The sequence below is a fragment of the Tyto alba genome, unplaced genomic scaffold (genome assembly GCF_018691265.1).
Source record: "Tyto alba isolate M040663 unplaced genomic scaffold, T.alba_DEE_v4.0 Super-Scaffold_11, whole genome shotgun sequence".
Taxonomy (NCBI): Eukaryota; Metazoa; Chordata; class Aves; order Strigiformes; family Tytonidae; genus Tyto; species Tyto alba.
In genome coordinates this window covers 11319780-11340234 of record NW_024881273.1, presented here as the reverse complement: position 1 = coordinate 11340234, position 20455 = coordinate 11319780, and the positions used below count along the sequence as shown (strand labels likewise).

Sequence of the window (20455 nt, the reverse complement as noted above, 5' to 3'; positions counted from 1 at the left end):
GCCCTCTCTCTCACTCTCACTGTCTTCATCACGTTCAATGTCATCGGCATTTCCTCTGGGAGACCTTTGTTAAACCCTTTATGCCTTCCAAAGTTGTACTAGACCAACTGTTTGTGAGGCTGAATGGTGGATCAGATCAGAGAATCTACCAATGTTAAAAATAACGTGGTAAAAATCCCCACAAGTATTGGGTCTGTTCCCTGCAGACAGATGGTTGGACGGGCACAAGCGGAGGAGCAGCACAGATGCAGGAGCGAAGGGCAGGTTAAATCAGTTCTGCACTTGAAATGCTTATGAACTAATTCCATCTACTTGGGACTTGTTGCTTTCATAGGAACCAGCAGCCATAAATGTTATTGGGGGATGAGGAAATTAAATTCTGAGCTTTCTTACCAGCTTTTACTTTTTATGTTTTGATCTTCGCTTACAGGATAATTTTTGTCCATTTTTGTTTGCCCTTCTTTCATCATCAGTGTAGCAAAGAGAAAACATTCTTTGTGTGTTTGAAAATAGAAGATTAAAAATCATACTTTTGAGATTTTTTTCAGGTCTAACACTAAAGTGTGTTAAAACAGAGTGAAGTCTTCGCAAGAGTCAATCATTGTGGGGAAAATGAGTTTTTCCCTGAAGGTCAGAATGACCAGCTACAGATACTGTACCTTGTAGTTTTTGTTTTTTGAGCATATAAGTGTGAAATTGTGACCTTTTACCATGTTGTTCATTCATGGTCCCTTAATTTTTACTAAACGCATTAAACCATGCTGCTTTATAAGTGCCTTGAGAGACTTCACATAATTGTTTTGTTATTTTGTACATAAAATTCAGTTATTTTAATAATGAAAAAATGAAGAATTACATAAAACATTAATAGAAAGCAGCTGCTCTTCCATATTTTGTAAATGTGAATTTCTCTCTCAATATAAGATGGATAATATTTTAATCAGGTATGAGGTTAATCCCTTAAGTTTTTCTTCCTTTGTTTTTTTTGTATTTAGCTTCAGTTATTCTGCAGCCTCCACCACATATGGCATGCATTGCTGTTGCTGAAATAGAATTGCTGTGAGAAAAATAAGGTTTCTTGCAGGCACTTTAGTTTACATGCAGCAAAATTCATCTCAGGTATAATGTCATTGCCAGGTGTGTGTGTTTGCTTATCTCTGTAGTGGAAGTAGTGTGAATTGGACTGTGCCCTACAGATTCGGGAGTCTCTTTCTCCGTGGAGCTGGTAGTCGTATAAGTTCCTGCTGGCATGTTGAATAAGTAGAAGTAGTACTACAGAGAGCTTTAGGATGCATCTGGGGAGTTGGTTCGGTGCAGGATGAATAAATTATGTATCTCAATAGGTGAACGAAATAGCTTTTTTCTTTGAAACCCAATTCTTGGTCTTTCTGTGGTTGCAAAAGGTATGTCATATTCCAAATGCTGTGTTTGTGAAAACTCAGCTGCAGTATAAACCATCATCCTACACGGCACTGAGGGACATGATAAAAGAGAGCTTGTAGGTTGCAACTAATGTAGTAACAGAGCTCTGGGAATATGGAGGATGGGAAGATGTTATTGTAGATAAGTGTGAAAACTTTTGTGAACACTTTGTGCCAGCTCTTTCTTCTACAACTCTCATGGATGCGCTGTTCCATCATGATCTTCAAGGCAAATTCATGGAACTGCATTTGTTATAGCTACATTTTTCTCAATGCAGTTTGTCAGGAACTGAATGGCAGGGGTTCACATATGGAACTTCTTGTTCTTGCAGGTCCTGCTTTGCTGCTCACCAGTGATAACATCAAACAGCGACTTGGTTCTGCTGCGCTGGATAGGTACCTGCCCTCGTTACTTACGAAAAAATGCAGAAAGATACTCTACTGCTCTTATAAATATACAGTGTTTGGGAATAAAATTCTGTGCTCTAAAATACTGTGCTTTCTCATCAAGGTGCTTGAGACAACAACGTTTCAAGAGTATTTGATACCAGTGTGGCTGTTTTTTTCCATAGTTACTTTCTCACTTGTGAAATTGGAAAAGCTGAATTGTTCCAAGTGGGTATAGTGTACTCATTCTTAGGGGTGCAATGGAAGTCTTACTAAAGTTAGGCATCACTGCATCCTTTTTCCTCTGTGTATATATCTAATGGTGTAAATAATGGAGAAATAAAGAAAGTATTAGCCTGGAAATGTGATCAGATAAGGTTCTTAGGCTGCACGAGGAGGGGATGCAGGTTTCTACCATTCATATTTTGTGCTTGACAAGTAAGACTTCTTTCTACTCTGTTAGGAGCTGTGATATAAAACCGTTTGAATTTTGTGTTTTTTTCTTTTTTTTCCTTTTCTGTCCCCAGTATCCATGAATACCGACTAACAAGCTGGCTGGGACAGCAGGAGGATATTCACCGTATTGTGCTCTACCAGGCAGACAGCACCCTCACTCCCTGGACTCAGCGCTGTATCCGACAGGCTGACTGCATCTTAATTGTTGGACTGGGAGACCAGGAGCCTACTGTTGGAGAGGTGTGGAAATAGCTCCTTCCCATATTTGCAATGTTAACAGTCCAGGTCAAAGAAGGTTGTTTCATACTCGTGAATTTTCCTGGGTTTAATACCCAGTGAAGCATAAATAATGAAATATTCTTGAGAAATGTGAATTATAAATAGAAAAAAAATTGAATGAGGGTCCTATGGAACGACAAGTTTTATGTAGAAGTATTTCCAGCTAAGTTCTTTTCCTTTTAAAGAGTCATTTTGGTCAATGGTAAATCAAAAGTCAAATTGCTTTGAAGCTTTGTGTTTCTGTCCAGAATTTCTCTGTAGGATCTCCAGATAGAGAGAGAAATTATTTTCTGACTGGATGGAATTCATGCTGTTTGCCTAGGAAAAAGTAGATATAAATTGTATCATATGAATAATATATTTTATTACAGATTGTAAGCTGTATTTTTTTCCTTTTACTATCTATTTTTATTTTTGATATTTTATTACCAAAGTTGTTTGACTAGGCACATAAATTCTGCAAGAAATTTAAAAATGAAGTCACTAGTGGGTTTTTTAGGATTGTGAAGTGCTGAGTCTGACCTCCAAAGAGCCTGGGACTGGCACCATCTGCAGCGTTCTTGTATGTCACTTTGTGTTGGTTCTTCATGACTGTATGTGGGAGGCAGGAAGCACAGTAAAAGCAAGTCACCATCGGTTGCCTAAAACAACAGAAAAATAAAAGGAAAGAATGCAAGAAGGAAAAAGTGAAAGAACAAAGCATGCTGAATGTTTGTAGGCTTAAGTATGACTTGGGAAGCCATCTCATTTTGCATGAACAGCATGTGTCTGCTGTGTATTTAATGGTCTATATTTTAGGTAAAAAGCATTCATTTTTAAGCATTCAGGTTTAAATCCTTGCCTGATTTTAGAGTTCTGTGTGCCGTGTAAGCCCACAGCTAACAATGTAGTTGTCTAAATCAATCTTGTTTGAGGGTTCTTATTGTGCATAGTTGTTTGCAGATTGGGGCAGGAATAGGGGTATGTGTGCATATATGTACTCCACAGTACAGTATTCTGTTAAACTGATACTGGAGCAGTAAATACCTGACGCCCCCGTTCCTTTGGTGTGTATAACGTGCTCTAGCTGGAGAGGATGCTGGAGAACACTGCGGTCCGAGCCCAGAAGCAGCTCGTCCTGCTCCATAAGGAGGATGGGCCTCTCCCTTCCCGAACTGTGGAATGGCTCAACATGCGGAGCTGGTGTTCTGCTCATCTTCATCTCCACTGTCCACGCAGAGTCTTTTCCAAAAGAAGTCTGCCCAAGCTGGTAAGCAATTCCTGCTTTGGTGGCTGGTCCCTTAGCTGTAGTACTTTACTTGTAATCCGTGTATCAAAGGTAGTCTGAGATACTGATACTACATGATATTCTGACGTGCAACTTACCCATAGAGAGATGGTGTGCTCTTTAAATCTGTGTGGCCTCAGTTTACTATAGGAAGCATAGTAAGGGGCTTGTGTCTTCTTTATGGATGCATACTTGGCTTTCTGGTATACTGAAGACAGCAAATACTATCCCAAGATCGTATCAAGAGGGCTGTGCATGTGGTGGAGTCCTTTACATTGGGAGGAACCCCATGCTTGCAAAAACCACGCTAAAGGTAAAGCAGAGGCAGACTTGGAATGCTTCACAGTAAATTAGAATCCTTGTCAAGAAAGAGAAATAGCTCCAAAGAAAATACTGTGCTACAAGGAAATTCTCCCAGCTGTTATAAAAGTATGAGGGATGCATATGATCACTAGAACTGTTTGGATAGTTCATTAACCCTCTTCATCTGAAGAAGAGCTACCCACTTTTTAACAGTGTGTGGGTGGCTGGTAGTATAGAGTCTACACTGCCTGTGGAATGACCATCTTCTGCCTCTCTTCTGCAGATAGAGATGTATGAACGAGTGTTTCAGAAACCACCAGACCGTCACTCTGACTTTTCTCGCCTGGCTCGTGTTCTGACTGGAAATGCCATTGCGCTGGTGCTCGGGGGCGGAGGAGCAAGGTAGGTGGCTTATCCTGGGCACGCTGGTGCATTGTACCAGATCCTAGAGCACCACTGTCACTGGGCTGCAACAGATTCTTCAGGATAACAGGCGTCCTGTAAAATCAGCGCTGTTCTGTAAGCAGCATTTGGAGGAGAGGAGTTGCTTTTGTTACACAAACGTAACCTGCTGTGTGGATTTGTGCTTGGATTTCTGCAGAAGGAACATGGGTGTTGTTTGTGACCTCTTAAGACCTCTTATAAGTTGGGCTTCATACCAGGAGATGACCTGGGCACTAAATACGATACTTCTTTCTTTTGTTGGCCTACACTATGGATTTTTTTTTTTTCCCCCTGTGGATTCTTATATGAGAAAATGGCTCACAATATTTCAAAGGCCCCCAAAGCTCTTCCAGGTCTGAGCAGCAAGAGGAATTATGCCTTCTAATGGGAGAATGTCCTCCTCATAATCACCCAAAACCCCAGGTACCTGACAGCCTTACTTTACAGAAAGATTGTGTTTTTGCAGACACGAGGGCCAGGTGTGTGCTGAACACTCCAGGAATTCAGATGGAATTCTAATAGTGAGCTTTGGAAATAAATTATTACTGGCGTTTTTCTTTAGAATCCCTTTTACTTTGAGAGTTCCATGTTGAGACAGAATTTAGTAGCCCTTTCTCTCAAGAGAGTGCCATCTTCATTGTCTTCATCACAGTGTTCTTGAAGCCCTTCTTTAAAGGATTGCTTTGAAATACCGCTCTCAAAAATAAATATGATTTGCACGTAGTCTGTCTATTTAATTCGATGGAAATATCACATTTTTGTCTTTGGGCCAGTGCGTGCTTTGGGGGGAGTATTCACTACAGTAAAGGTTAGAGCTCCTTTGTGACAGCTTGTTCTGATTAGTCACTTGATGCTGAGACAGCCAGCACTGTGGCTGTTTCTTTGAGTGTCTGCAAAGACGCCTTTATCCTGCTTGCTTTCACAGTCTCCTCACCTAAGATGATTTTAGTATTTCATTTCTGAGATAAGCACTATCCTGTGGAGACACAAAGCAAAGCATAGGAGGGAAGCTTCTGCTTAATCTGGGTATCTCAGGAGGCTTCTAATCGACTGATGCAAAGCACTTGTGGGTTTTTTTTTTTGTTACAAGCTGTCTGATAGCTCTGTCTCTACTGAAGCCTGTGTCATGCTAAAATATGTGGACCTCTATTTCTGGCAGCACATTTTGCTCGTTCCCTTCCTTTCTTCCTCCTGTACTAAACACTGCTGTAATTTTTGCCAAACTATTTATTTATTGTTCTACTATTTAATTTGCAAGCTACCACCTGCTGGTTTTCAAGAGCAGAGGTAAGAAAGAGCAGGATTATTGGGCCTGTATGTTGGTCCTGTGTTGTCCTCCTCCACAAATCTGAACCACTGCACTGCTGCTGTGTTGGCTTTAGGATTTCTGGATACACACCACACATTCAGCAATGTAACCATGTGCCATTAGCCATTAATTTGCTCATTTCTGCATCCATGCAATACGGAGGACTTGAAGAGGATTAAATGACAGAACAGATAGACACGATAATTTTTTCTTTCTCTGAAACCCTATTTAGGTCATGGACTACAGTGCTTTTTCTGGGGGTTCAGGCTGGCACATGGATGGTGTGAGCATTGTGTTTTCAATTGAAAGGTACAGAATGCTATTTCTGTAGTCGAATTGTCATCTAAATTGTGATAAGATGAAAGATTTGGATTTCTTAAGTTTGTTTTTGAGGAGAGAATATAATTAAGACTCTGGGGAAAGGACAAAGTTACTCTGAAAGCTGTAAAAATCTGCCTTTGGAAGGTCAAAGTAAGTTCATAGGTCCCCGTCTATACTAACAAGGGAACTTCAAGAGATTATGCACTAGGTGCTTAAAGCCATCCTGTGATTAAAGCCCGTTCTGGCTAAAAACATCTTGATGGGTCACTGCACAGACTCTTGATAGTTACCGTAGTCTTTGGATAATATATTACATGAAGTAACCTCCTACCTTGTTCTAGAAGCATGAATCATACTGGTCACAAAAACCAGAGAGAGGTAATAGTTATAGGATGCTGGCTGGTGGTTATTTCTGTTGAAGGTATTGTGTTCTGTGACTCCAGTAATATCAATTATTTAGTTGTTATTTTGGGAATGTTTGTCTGGCTTCCCAGTGACAGTTGGTTTGGGAGGTTTTACCAGAGCAGCTTCCTAGTAATTATCTTTGTGGTTTGTCATGACAAAAAGCTCATAGGAACTAAAGGTTTTCTTTCTCTTGTGAGTATAAAAATAAAATAAATCGAAGTGATACAGTTCTAAAATTATAGCATTTTGCTTTTGTTAAGTGCTAACTTAATTTCAGTTAGAAACATTGTGGAGTTTGAGGGAAGGAAAGGGGATTTGCGTTTAGAAAAATAATACCTTTGAGATATAGTTGCAAGAATAATGATACATCAAGCCCTGCAACAAAGGGAAAAACCCTCCCATAGATCATTCTCATGACCTTTAGCCATCCCACATACAGCCCACCTTTTCTTTGGTTTTCTATAGATGTCTTCACAAAGTTGTTTGAAAACTAAAATTTATGGGGAGTGAATAATTAATATAGAGGTGTCTGGGAATCCCTAGGGCTTGGGGGGGGGAGGGGAAGGGTTGTGCTGTTTCAGAAGACTGACTTAAACAAAATTGTGATGACAGGCTTTGTTGTTGATTATAATGTCGTTATTTTAGGAGTGAATTTGGTCCAACGTGCCTATCCCACATAGGCATAATGGGAAATTACAAAGCATTAGACCTGATCCCGTTTGGTTATTTTGATAAGAAGCTGTATTTGCAGTAGCGCATGATACACATACATGATGTGCATAAGGTATGCTTACTGAGAAGGAAAGAGCTATTGTTAAAAGAAGTTACTTGCCTTTTTTGGATGTACTGTCTACAGTGAGGCATAATAATCAGCTGCACGTTCATGTTGGGAATGAATGCATGTGGTGCCAGAGGCGTTGACCAGACGGTACTTGTGGAGTCTGCATGTCCTGCCCCGTCCGTGCCACGGGTGGACGGGGCTCTGCAGCACACTGCGCCTTTCCCTCCTCTCCACTGCCCTTTCCTTCAGGCAGAGCACTTAAGCCTTCCCTGAGGAGCTGCTGTTGAAGGATATTTGTAGGTATTTCATCAGGGCATCTTTTAATTTCTCCTTTTTCCATTTAGTTTTCTCCTCAAACATTATTTCACCTCAGCTCTTGATACGTCAGGTTTTTTCCACAGAGCTTTCTTGCTGACTAAGGATTTGGCTCGGACTCACACCTTTTCATTGCGGGCAGTTGGCCTGTGTCATCAACTCATTCTTTCTGCCTCTTCTTTATTTTCAGCTCTGGCCCTCTGAAAATGGAGGGTAAAAGCAGCAGCTTAGGGAGAAGCAGGTTTTGCCTTTCTTGTTGTGGAGATATTGGTGTCTGATGAACCCACTTGTTGCCGTACCTGTCTGTCTGTGCTCCTGAAGCCTGTGCTCAGGAGCAGAGTGTTCACACCCCATGCTTTTAGAGAGGCAAGTCCATCTGCCACCTGGTCACTTATTGGCTGCTGTGCTGAGCCTGACTTGGGTCTCTCTGCTCCTTAAAGGCTGGCTTTATCTTCTGATTCAGTGGCTGTAGTGCTTCCCCTACTCCATCTTGTTTAAAAAAAAAAAAATTGGATTTGAGTACTGATGACCTGAACTACCCATGGAAAACACTTGAAAGTAAGTAAATGCTGTGCTGTAATACACTACATTCCTACTATAGTGTCTTTGCACATTGCTGTCCCCGGGGAGCTCCCAACTGCCTTTAGCAGACCAAAGGATGTGTTGCTGATGTTCCATGGCCTGTAACACAGTCCTTTAATTACACTCCCAGCAATTAAGTAGTATCAGAGTTGGCATAAGTGTAGAGGCTAAATTTGCAGTATGCTCATGTGAGGAGTCAGAAATGATTAATAAATATGCTACTATGTTTTGGAGTTTGTTTTGTTTTTCTGTTTTGTTTATTCTAACTTGGAGATGAGCCTTAAAATGTACAAAACCCACGTGGTGTCATCCCAGGTGAGGGGAGGCTGTTTCTTAATTCTGTCCTTTTCTCATGATAATTGAGAACAGGAGGTGTTTTGTGGTTACCCTGTTACTTAGTTGCTCGATGCTTTCTACTTAATTGTATTTTGCCATCTTGACTCTGAGAAACTTTAGCTTCTTCATTGCATGATCCAGATCTTTGGTGTTTGGCAAGAGGATCACTGCAAGTAACAGAAATTCTGTTTTCACCTCCTGTGAAATTCTCATCATCTTTTTTCTGAGGGAAGCTATGAAGTCACTTTTTTTCTTTCCCTTGATTGAATTGGTTAAGGAAGAGTTGACAAGCTGCCAGAATTAATAAACATGCAAATACTCAGCAGCATAACATGGTAACAAAGCAGTTGGACTTACTGGGGTAATGTGCTGCAAGGAAGGGTTGTTAGAACTAAAACCTCTTCTTTTTTGGGGTGGTTTTTAGCTCCACCACAGACCAAGGTCAAACAGCAGTGTGGGAAGCTCTGGTTTCCAGCACTGCTGCTGTGGAGAGGAGCACTAGGAGCTGTAGCTGTGCAAGGTATCTAGTGACCGAGATCCCTTATGGACTGCTGCCTTTTGCTCCGTGGTCCACAAAAGCAGAGAGAAGCATGTCTGTTCCCTGAAAACAGGGAAGACTGCACAGAACATCTCTAAGCTTAGTGAGTCTTCTAGGGTGTAATAGAAGTGCAGGCTCCTAGGTCAGGACCGAGGTTCACACACCGTGGGGTGGAGCAGGCTGGCTGGTAGTGCAGTGCTGGAGCTGCCATCTCATACCCCCGCCTACCATGTGTTTACGAAACATCTGAGGAATAAAAAGCTGAAATTTGAGGTGGAAACAATGTTCCAATGACAAAGTGCTCTCCTCAGGATGGACAGTTTGCTCACAGGATGCAGATGATGCACTTTCCATGCTGTAGCTTCTTTTCCTGTGGTGCAGGTGATAGCAGTGTTGTGGTTATGAAACCCTGATGTTCAGTCTTGGGCAGTAACAGAATCTCCTGGGGACACAGTGTGAAGTTTTACTGTGCAGGTGCTTCAGATTCAGTTCCAACAGTTAAGGAAGATTAATTCTTATTCCTCCACTAAGGCAGATTACTAATGATACGAGGCTTTTTACTCCTGTCAGTGGGAGAACTGTGTGTGTGTGTGTATGGACGTTGTCTTAAAACTACACCTGCAGAGCTGCAGTACTTGAAATGGAGATAGTGGGCTCATCAGATCAATTACTGTACCTCAAATACAGGGTACTAACTGGAAGCATGAGGGGAGTTGCTTTTTCAAACTCAGACCTGACCACAAGCACCCAAGCCGTGTGCTGTTAAAAGAATGTGGTGGGGGAGAGGGCAGGAATTTGCTGCCTGAATTCAGAAGCCTCCTTCAGATGCGTGCACTGAAAATACAGTCATAAAGAACACAGAGCAGTGTTTTTCCCTATGGGATCCTAAACATACTCAATACAGAGATTACTACATGGGAAAGAAAATCCCATGGGAATTTCCTGGATCCTTCATGTTCCTCACGTAATTTGGAACACAATAAATGTTCTTCAGCTCTTTTGCTGGGTTCAGAACTTTGCACAGACTGAATCTAATGAGGAGCAACCCAAGGTATGAGGGATAAGGATTTATGGAGCCCAAATGTGCTGGTATTACCAGTTCTTTGTGCTGGAGAATAAAAGTAATGCTCATCTTTGAGCACTCGCTTAATAATGTCTTTTCCATGCTTCCATTTCTACCTAGATTGTATATAACCTATTTACCCTTTTTCTACTTGGCCATGTCTCTGTTAATCTGGGAATCTCTTTTTTCCCTTTCTGACACATCCCAGACCTAAGATGACCCAGTTTCTTCATACCCTTTTCATCCCACTGTCATTCCTGCTTGTCGTCTTTATATCTGCCCCTTAGCTCCTTTCTCAGTCTTTGCTTTCAAGTCCTCTCTCAGAGGACCTACTGCAAAAAACTTAGTTTGCCAACTGCTTCTACCATACTGGGGGGTGTCCTTATTTGTTAACTTAGCAGAAATGCACTTGGCTTTGAAATAATTGTCAGATCATGCAGTGAGCCTCAGGACTGCACTGCATTTTGCAAATAGATTATTGATAGCAATGTTTAAGGTTGCTCTCTGATTTATAATGGGGCACGGGTATCCCCTTCATTTGTTATCTCTAACCTACAGTATTTAAAATTCAGTAAACAGCTTGAAAAATGTGTAGAAATTAGATTCTGATTCTTTGAAGCATTCAAAAAATATAATCTGATAAAACACACTTGTTCTGAAGTAAATTATAAAGCACAATTATTGCTAAAACCATTGTTCTTCATTTTGACCTTGGCTAGGATAGTTCTGAAAGAGCAACACCAGCCTCTCTGAGGCACTCATGGTGTTATGAGTTGCTGCAGCTATGGAGGGTTAAATCACTGAAGCGAGGAATGGGCAGTCAAGATTTCACTTCACTGATGTTCAGCTCCTGATATCGCATGGGTTTGAGCAAATGGCTTAAACACATATAACCTGTGTTCTCCTCTTGTAAAACGAGGTGTTTGCCATCTCAGCTTTAGCATCTGTCTGTGCAGGTCACCCTTTATAAAGTGCTCTGAAACCCATATGTGGAAGGGAAATATAGACCATTACCACTAGGAGTTGCTGGGGTTTTAGGAGGGTATTGTTATCTTTAAATGTATATGGATTTATGCTCTCATTTTATGGGTTGGTTGTGTCTGGGGAATTTGCTTGAAATCTGACATCCAGCCCAATTGTTATGATAAAGTTAAGGCCTCATTCCAGAGCGCAATGGCTGAGGAATAACCAGGCTGCTGGTGATCCTGTTTCTGCTGTCTGGGTACAGTGCCAAGACACGGCCAACATTTTTGCAGGGGCTGCTGAGATTTGAGAGGATCCTTGCCTGTTCTGGGCAGCAAAGAGCCCGCACCAGCAAACCCTGTAGTCCCTAGCCAATTCTGGACAGCACTAGCTCTGGTGTCTTCTCTCACAGTGCAGAGATGCTGTAGGAGAGGGGCTCTCGTGGAAGCCAGCAGGTTCCTGAGTAGCTTCCTCTGAAACTGAGTGTAGGATGTGCCAGGTCCTAATCAGCCAGGGGTGTGCATTTGCTTTCCTGGTACCATGGAAAGGTTAATGGCTGGATGTGGTGATGTGTGACTGTGTAGAGCTAATGTGGGTCCAGCGCTGTCCTCAGGCAGGTAAGCAGCCTTGGTGGTGTGGCAAGTGGTGGTCAGTGGTGCTGAGCTCTGCTTGGGTTTGGCAAAGATCCTCAGCTCAAGCTTCATGTCTGGCAGTCCTGCGCAGAGCCAGCCTGGCACAGATTGGGTCCTTCTGCATTCAGTTCACACCATTTCCTAATTTCTACTTATGCAAGATAAGAGTGAGGATCTTTTGCAATTCCTTTTTTCTTTTTCTCTCCCCCTGATACAGGCAGCACCCATGAAATTTGTGTTTCATTTCCCATTGCTTGCTCAAGATACTGAGATGGCATGTAAGGACTCTGCTTTCCTTTTCTATAGCAAGACAGGTCTTGAAGAATATGCACTGCTAAAAGGATCCCATTCCTCATTCTGATATCGCTGTGAAGAGTGTCAGGAAATGGAACTGAAATATGAAAGAAACTTGAAAAATGCTTCTTCCCTTCTTTTAAATGGAAGAGGGAAGCTTACCATCCAGCATCTGCAGTCTGTCAATGGCCAATAACGGCTGATGAAGCAAGATTTCTGCAGTATGGAAGTATCAAAGTGCTACAAGAGAGGCTGAATTTGCTTTGTGTCATGGAAAAAAAAAAAAAACCTGAATACTTGAAATATCCTTCCTCCAGTTCCCTTTCTTCAAAGTAATCCCTTTGTACACCAGGCCAAATCTGTCTTTTGACATTTGGAAGGGAAGAAATTTAGTAGCTCTGAGGTTAATCCTTGTGACCTTTGCATTAGTCAGCCTGCAGTCTTCCCCCTCCTTCACGTACAGTTAGCTTGCTGCTGTGGTAGGTGCATATCAGAGAAAGGGAAGATGTTTGATGACCTGTAATATGTTTTTGTGTGTGTAGATATCTGTATCTCGGTGCACAGTGGAGTTGTAATTTTTCTTTATTATATCCCCTTTTGAAGCTCAGATTGATGTATGGGGGCTTCAGAGCTTGTAATTATTCATATAGGTGTTTGGAGAAGTGGCCTGTGCCCTGCATGCTTGTGCTCTTGTCATGAGTAGGGCATCCATTGCCAAGTGCAGATAAATCAGACCAAAATCTGAATTTGTGACAGCCACACAATCAGGCTCCTGGATTCCCTATGTCTTTCGAAAAGCAGATTTGATTTCAGGGCAATATTCAGGAGCTAAAATAACAGAGAAGAGTCTAAACTATTTATCCTTAAAGACAAAATTACACATTTGACTTGGTGTTTTACTTTTGGTGCTGTTTTATAGAGGCTGAAGGAGGAAGATAAGGCAAGTGGGCTCTTCCTTGGAAGAGATGATGATAGCTTATGTTTGGATCCATAATATTACATCTGATCCAGATCAGCCTTAGAGTACACTGTTTGAACAAACAAAACCCAAGTCCTAAAAATAAAATGTTGAGTTCTAAGTATTTGCTTTTGTTGGGAAAACCTCATGAGACATGGCTGTGAACTCGTACTGAAGGCTTCGGACTTTCTGTTTGCAAATGGGTGATAATTGACTGCAGCGTAATTGCTCCTAAGAGGCTTTGCTTTGGTTTCCGTAGGGACGGACCATCTTGTGTAGTGCCCAAGAGCTCAGCCATATTAATTGTGTTTATACATCCGTTCAGAATTCTGCCTTAAAGTGCAGTTGTCTTAAACACAGACAGAGCCATGTGACTGTTATCAGATCTGAATGCTAATTGCTTGGTGAGTTGTGTAATAGTTGGGTCATCACATGCACATAAAAGCCGTGTTCATATGGCTTGGCACCCACGTAATGCTTAATGATCTGATTTTTCTTTTTCCCATCTGTAGCACCTATGTAATTGCTCATTTGCTCCCATTTGCCATGGAGGTTGAAGATTTTAATGGCTTCTATTAAATCCTCCAAGCAGCAGGAGCTTGGGAGCCATCTACTTCAAAGTTACGACGTAAAAAAATAAAAATTAATTGCAAGTGGTTTATTTGGACTGTCCTGTCCTGATCTGCAGTCTTCAACCCACCAAACTCATTTATTCACAGCAGTACTTTGATATACTGACGAAATTAAACAAGGAGCTGGTGGAGTTGTGGTTTAACTCATTACTAGTTTTGCACTTCTTTTTACCAGCTGAAAATACACGTGGTGTGTTAGAGCTGCAAGTTTGAGGGAATGTTTTCCATGTACCAGTTGTAATGCTCTGTTGGCAAGTCTACATGCTTTCAGGAAGATGGTAAAGCTCTTAAATTGTTGTGATTTTTAGGAATCTCTGTCTAACCTTATCTGGGCAATTAGCTTTCCTGTTAAGAAAGATGAGATTAGAGAAGCTGTAAGTAAAGCCACGGTTAAAACAAAAACATAGCACTTTAAAGAATTTATTTCTGCAGCTTCGAGACGTGTTCAAAATGGGTTCTTCTAAGACTTTTCACAAATAAGTCTCAGAGGGGTGGGGGAAAGGGGATATATTTATTTTCCAAATAAATTATCTTTCTTTGCAGATAACTGGAATTGTTTCTTGGCTTAGAGTAAGAGACAGGATTTTGTCCCCAAGTGGAGAGTGATGGGGGGTGCAGTTTGTCATTCAGCCTCCCTTCACTCCTTCCTCCTCCTGCACGTACCTACTGGAGCATATTCCTGGCAGGTGGAATCAGAAAACAGAAACCCTGATGCATTTTCTGATTTACTTTTCCTCTGGCTTTATTTTGGTGTTTTGTGGGTTTTTTGGTTTTGGTTTTTGTTTTTTTCCTCCCCTCCAATGGCTTATTCATGTATCCCTTCACACCCCAGGACTAGATAGACCTGACAGCCTTCCTGGAAAGGCTGAAGAATTTTTGCACATTTACTTCTGTGTCAAGCACGAATCTCTCTAAAGGTAGTATATAAAGCAGAAACATGATCAGTGCTAAAAGGACATGGTATTTGGATTTTCTTGCAGGAAGGTAGTTTCGCTAGACTTCTGATAAATAGGAGTTGCCTTTTCTGCCAAACATGCCTGCGTAGCGCTGAGTGTGCAGGGTTAATGTGCAATCTCTATAGCATGGTGAGGCTAAAGGGAAAATGGCTCCTTAGCTCTCACTTAGGGAGATGGTGGGAATCTGAGGGCAAAGCTAAGTGGGAGGATGAAACGAGGCTGTTGCTAATGGAGGGGAAGACGGGAAGAATTCAGGTCTCTGGATCAATATGTGTGTATCTGGGGATAATTTTTAAAATGGGCAGTGGAAGGGAGAAAGCTGACTTCAGAGCAGCTGCTGGGAAAGATCCTGTTGGTAGCTGAATGTTAGGATGAGAACTCAGTAATGTGGGGATTATTCCCTCTAAGCAAGCCCCATTTCTAAGCTAAATAATTAATGCTGTCCAGATTGGAAACTTCCTTGTAAGTGCACAAGTAGTACAGCAGAAGCAGAAATGTAGTGGTCTGTTTTCTGTCCTTTTGAGCTGACAGATAATCATTGCAATTATTCTGACAAATTTATAATACTGGGAAGTTTTATGGTCAGGAAAGCTGGGAAATAATGTTATTGGAAAGATACAAGTACAATTAGATTTCAAAGCGATGTTTGTATGTATTGTTGCAGCTGCAACAGATTGAAGGTGCCAAACTGGAGATAATACAGCAACTTGTAGAAGACTTGCTTGCTTTCTAAATCAGTGACTGTGCCACTCAACATCAGGATTGGCAACAAAACACATACCAAAAATGCTGCTTCTTACATAAAGAAGAAACATCTCTTTATCTCACATTTCCAGACACCTCTCTGTATAGCCCTTCATTTAAATAACATCTAATTTCCCCCCTGCCTCAATACAATGAGCACTTCCAGAATAACTCTGAGAAGTATCTAACACCACCACCACCAAAGATGTTATTCAGGTAACAGTTCTGTAGCAGATGTAGCTCTATCCATTAGTCTGAGATCTGCTGCTTCAGTAACCAGCCCCAGTTTCAGGATCCCACTCCAAGGAGCACAGGTGAGCCCACCTGCCATACCTGGCAGGATTTTGGGACGTGCTGTCCATTCCCATGGGCTAGAAGCTCAGTCACCTTCAATTTATTTCTAGTGCTTTCAAAGCAGCCCTGGTGTAGTGGCTGCCCAACGCACCACTTTCGTGCATCTCTAAAATAGATATAGTAAATACATATTCATCTGCACTTACCCCATAAGCGAGGTCATCTAACAACTGCTCGTAATGTGCTTTGATTCAAAGCTGTTATATGAAGGAAAAACTGGTTTTATTTGTATAGCTTTGCTTCTTCAGGAGTTTTAAGGCTATGAGAGAGCCTTAATTCGGGTTTGTTAGGCTCTAGTGGAGCTTGGTAAAGTCCCCTTGGCAATTTCTCTATTTTTCTACTTACTTTGCCAGTTAACTACATCAGGAAGGTGGTGCAGTGAGCCGTGTGTCCTGCTCCAGGAAGGCTTTGGTTAGAGACGCAATAGAGCTCAGCCATGACCTTAATCCTGTTTTTACTAAAGGAAATAACATCTCTTCAGCGCATTCAGAGACATCTCCTTCATCCTGATGAGTCAATTAGGAGAAGAGAGGGGTGCTGGGGAGGCTGAATGCCTGAGCTGTATTTTCTCTTCCTTTCTGAAACTGAAGTGGACTTTGGAGGTGTGCAGCGTGCTCAAGCTGCAGCCTTGCTGCTCTGTTACTCATTTTTCAGACTGTGACCATCCCCTCTCTGTGTGCTCACAGTATTGTATTTATTCTAACGCTGACAGGCAAACATCCTATTGATACGTTAAATGTGGCTCGTGGAGAAAATATCAGTGCGCAGGCTCTGTTTTTGTATTAATGGCATTTTTTCAGCCCCCTGACCTGAGCACAGAGAACAGCCTGTATTCTGGCTGCCGCTTTAATCTGAAATGTCCTGCTGCATTTGCTCGCCTCTTCCTGAGAGTCATATCTAATCAGAGCTCTGGCAGGCACGTGTGGAGCTGACACATGCACATCTTGCAGAAGAATTTTTCTTTTATCACTTGTGCTCTAGCCTTCGTGCATTACAGTCACATGCCAGTGGCGTGTCCCCAGGGGATGAAAGCAAGGGCTTGTTTCAGGAGCAGGAATTTTCCTGCAAAGACCTTCTGCCAAAAAGGCTGTGCTCTCTGCTTGCTACGCTGCATTATTTTCAAGGAAGCGCGTCTTCAGCCCCATAACTCCTCTCACTGCTCCATGATCATTTATGACCATTAGCGGTAAAGAAATAATGGTGATTGGAATTTCAGAAGTACAGCACTGCTTTTGGAGGCCTTTTAAGAATATTGAGCATGAATTTGGTAAGTAGTGCAGTGAGCAGCAGTGCGGGGCAGCCGATGCCCAGAGCAGCCCGTGACTTGCCTTGCTCAGATCAGGTTGCAATGCAGTGGCAGGGGTGAAAACGGAGCGTGGCTCTTATTTCCAGTTCCTCCTTGAACTGGTTGGTGCTGTTTCTGTTCTCTCTGCAAAGGGCACTAATTAATCAGGCCTGTCCTAGGGAGTGATACATGATGGAAGAGTTTTTGTTAATATAAAGACTCTGCACTTCTTGGGCGAATCTTTGGGTTCTGGTGCAGTTTGTATGAACATACTCTTGTGGGCCATTTGTCCTTGGTGCCAGGAGTCCTTGTCACTGTCGTGGGGTCAGGCGTTAATCCTGGCAGGGGAAATGCTCCATCCAGCTGCACCATCAGGCAGCTTTAAAGCAAAGGACAGCTGCGTGTGCAGCTCCAGAAACACACTGTGCATCCCCTATCTGAGACTCGCCTTCCTCATATCGAGACGGGCTTCCCTGTTCCTCCTGTACTCTTAAGTGACATTCAGCTCAGTGTCAGCCAGGTGATTTTCCCGAGATTTTCCCTGTCTCTTCCTCCACTCCACGCAAGTGCTCTGGCACTGATGTGTACGTACAGCATCAGCACAAGCAATCTTCCTTTATACTTCTCTTGCCAAACACTTGTATTTTCACATGTTGCCTAAAAACAGGACAGGTCCCCTGTGAAACTCTGCCTGGTATTACAAGAAGTGCACGATCCCTGTTTTTTTTTCTGCCCTGGTACTCTGACTGTTAACAGGGACCTGGCTCCTGGCTTCAGTTTCTTTTCCTCCTCAGTTGTAGCATGAGAGCTGCCCACACCGGCTCTCCGTGATGCGCCGGCAAGTTGTCAGTGAGCGGGATGCGTGCTGCCTGGCGAGGCGCCGGCACACAGCTTCCCTTGGCAGCCCGCCTGTGTTTACGGACGCCCTGAGCTGCGAAGAAGTGGCCAAGAGAGAGCCAACTGCGAGGAGCTGTTGAAAAGTTTCACGTAGTAGTGTTGCTGGGGCAATGGTGGCTTAAAGCTGTGGGTAGAGAGGAAAAAGACCGTTTATATCTTTCAGGAGGCTGGGTGGTACATGGCAAAATGGGGTGGGTTTTTCACAAATACAGTCAGTCACGAATGCTTCTGTTCCGGATGCTGGAACTGGAAGAATCAGCTTTGTAGTCATGTATAAATGAAACATAATTTCGTATGGCAGTTTATAGGAGGCCCCTTTCTGAGCAAGAAAAGTACTTCCATTCCCATCTTGCAGGTCAGTGCTTTGAAATTGATGCGTCTGTTGGAGATACGTGGCTGTTACACGTTTAGCTGGATATTGGCAGGGACTCTGCTGATGCATGACACAGAGGTGATGGCTTGCCGGTAGAAGTAATACTAATCTTTTGTTATTCATTCAAGGGCATCATACAGAAAAGTTAAAACAAATCCAGAGTGATCACATCAAATCCCTTGTATTTTATGGGCACATGAAAGCACGCATGAGGAGATCCAGTTTCAGATGAGCTTAAAGGGAGAGAATCAGTCTGGGGCCAGTCCTGGCCAGTTTAAAATCGCAAGCCGGACACGCTTTATAGTGCTTAACATGTCTTAACAAATCCACATGATGTAGGCTTTCTTCAGAAAGCAAGTTGGGTACTGCAAGGTCTGTTCCTCAGTGAAACATCAGTATCAGCTAGTGACTGCACAGAGGGATAAGGCAGCAGTAAGTGCCAGGCACAAGAAGCAGATTGTAAAAATAGCTGCAAACTGAAAGCCTAAAAACAATGGGCTCCTCTGGCAGGGATAAAAATAAAGTTCTTTTAACTTAAGGCGTCTTATGAGAAGAAGCAATAGTAAAGCAGGGGAAGGAGAATTTGGAGAGGAAAGCTGAATGAGCCATTTTCTGCTCTTGGATTACACCAGCACAGATCTGTCATTGAAGTCATTTACACCAGTACAACCAAGAACCTGTCTCAAAGCATTTCAGCAGCTGGAGGGGATTTATTTAGATGGAAAGAATGCGTTCAGCATAGCTTGGCCAAATGACACCTACGATGGACTTGGCAGCTGTTAGCAAGTATTTATAGGATGTAAACAGCAAGGGGAAAGAGGACGGAAATAGAGCAAACCGGGGAGGGACAGCAAAATGGGATGAAAATGGGAAAAGGAAGATTTTTACTGCAGTATGGCTTAGCAAAGCATCCATCCAGGTGGAATGAGCTGACTGACATGCTTGGTATTAATTGGACAGAGCATTTGAAACCAGAGGCCATAATTTTCTATTGACAGGAAGGCAATCAGCCTCTACTGCTAATTTCTCTGTTTCTGTAATGGTTCTGTGGAACAGACAAGGATCCCTCTCCCGTTAGGGAGTTGCTGTTTAGAAGATCAAATCAGATGCTCCACCTCTGCTTTCTCATTTCTGATGGTAGGTAGTAGTGATTGCTTTGGAAACGAGTATTTGCAACAATTATCAGCCTCTGAGCTTCTTGAATGCAAGGTTGCACCTCTGATTTTTCATGTTTAGTGGCCACTGGCAGCCTGGTACCTTTGATTCATCCACTCCACATTTAAATTCATTTGTGATTTGACCCCTTCAGCATGTGGTAACAGTGGTTTCCCCAATTTGTGCTTTACATACATGTATCTGTGTGTAAGTTCTTTCCTTTGCATAAAACTTTCTGCATGGTGACATCGATGGCTGGCCCTGCATGTCTCCAATCAGTCACGATCTTCCCCAGTCAGAGATTTGAGTCTAGTTTCTTCTCATGTTAAGTCCTTTCCATATTCTGGTCGTCTTTTGTGCTTCTCTGTCATTTTCTAGGTCTGCTATTTTTTTTTTTTAGGGAGAAGTCTGAGCTTGCTTGCAGTTTTCAAAATGCTGGTCCATCCTGGATATGTGTTATTGTTTTCTGGTTTATTCTGATTTCCGTGATTTGTCTTTTGAACTTGCACTGAACACTAGGTTAATATTTTTCAGAGAATATCCACAGTGGTTCCAAAATCTCTCTGTGTGAGCAGAGCTAGTTAAGAGCTCATTGCTGTAGGAGCATTGCTACTTCTGTTTTTCTCTTGTCCCATCACACTGTGGTTCATCTGTTGTTCATCACTTGGCTCCATCATTGCTCTGGGGTCCTTCTGCACTTCTTGAAGTCAGGGAAGATTGTAGATTCACTGTCCTGAAGGATTTTGTATCATCCTTAAACGCTGCCGCCTCATCTGCCCCTTTCCTGGGTCTGTGTTGAATGAAACTCCTGCCTTCTCATCACTGTCTCTTCTTGCTCTTTGTTTTCCATCTGCAAATTCATTATTAAGCCATGTGGTGACCCATCCCGTGATCCCAGGCTGGCTGAGTTTCTTTAAAGAATCACTGGAAAAGACTTCTGGAAAGATCTCTGAAATCCAGCTGTCCTTGGCTGCTTTGGAAGAAACCTAGTAGATTTTTTGATGC

The 20455-nt window shown here is 42.4% G+C and overlaps 1 protein-coding gene across 2 annotated transcripts in view; it reads left to right on the top strand.

Moving 5' to 3' along the window:
• Window positions 1-20455, top strand: part of PNPLA7 (patatin like phospholipase domain containing 7) — a 126816-nt gene that overhangs the window by 71264 nt on the left and 35097 nt on the right. For both annotated transcript variants that reach the window (XM_042786733.1, XM_032999994.2), the window contains exons 22-25: window positions 1754-1817; window positions 2336-2504; window positions 3610-3792; window positions 4397-4515. In XM_042786733.1, coding sequence (XP_042642667.1) covers window positions 1754-1817; window positions 2336-2504; window positions 3610-3792; window positions 4397-4515 — 535 coding nt within the window. The remainder of the gene's footprint in view (window positions 1-1753; window positions 1818-2335; window positions 2505-3609; window positions 3793-4396; window positions 4516-20455) is intronic.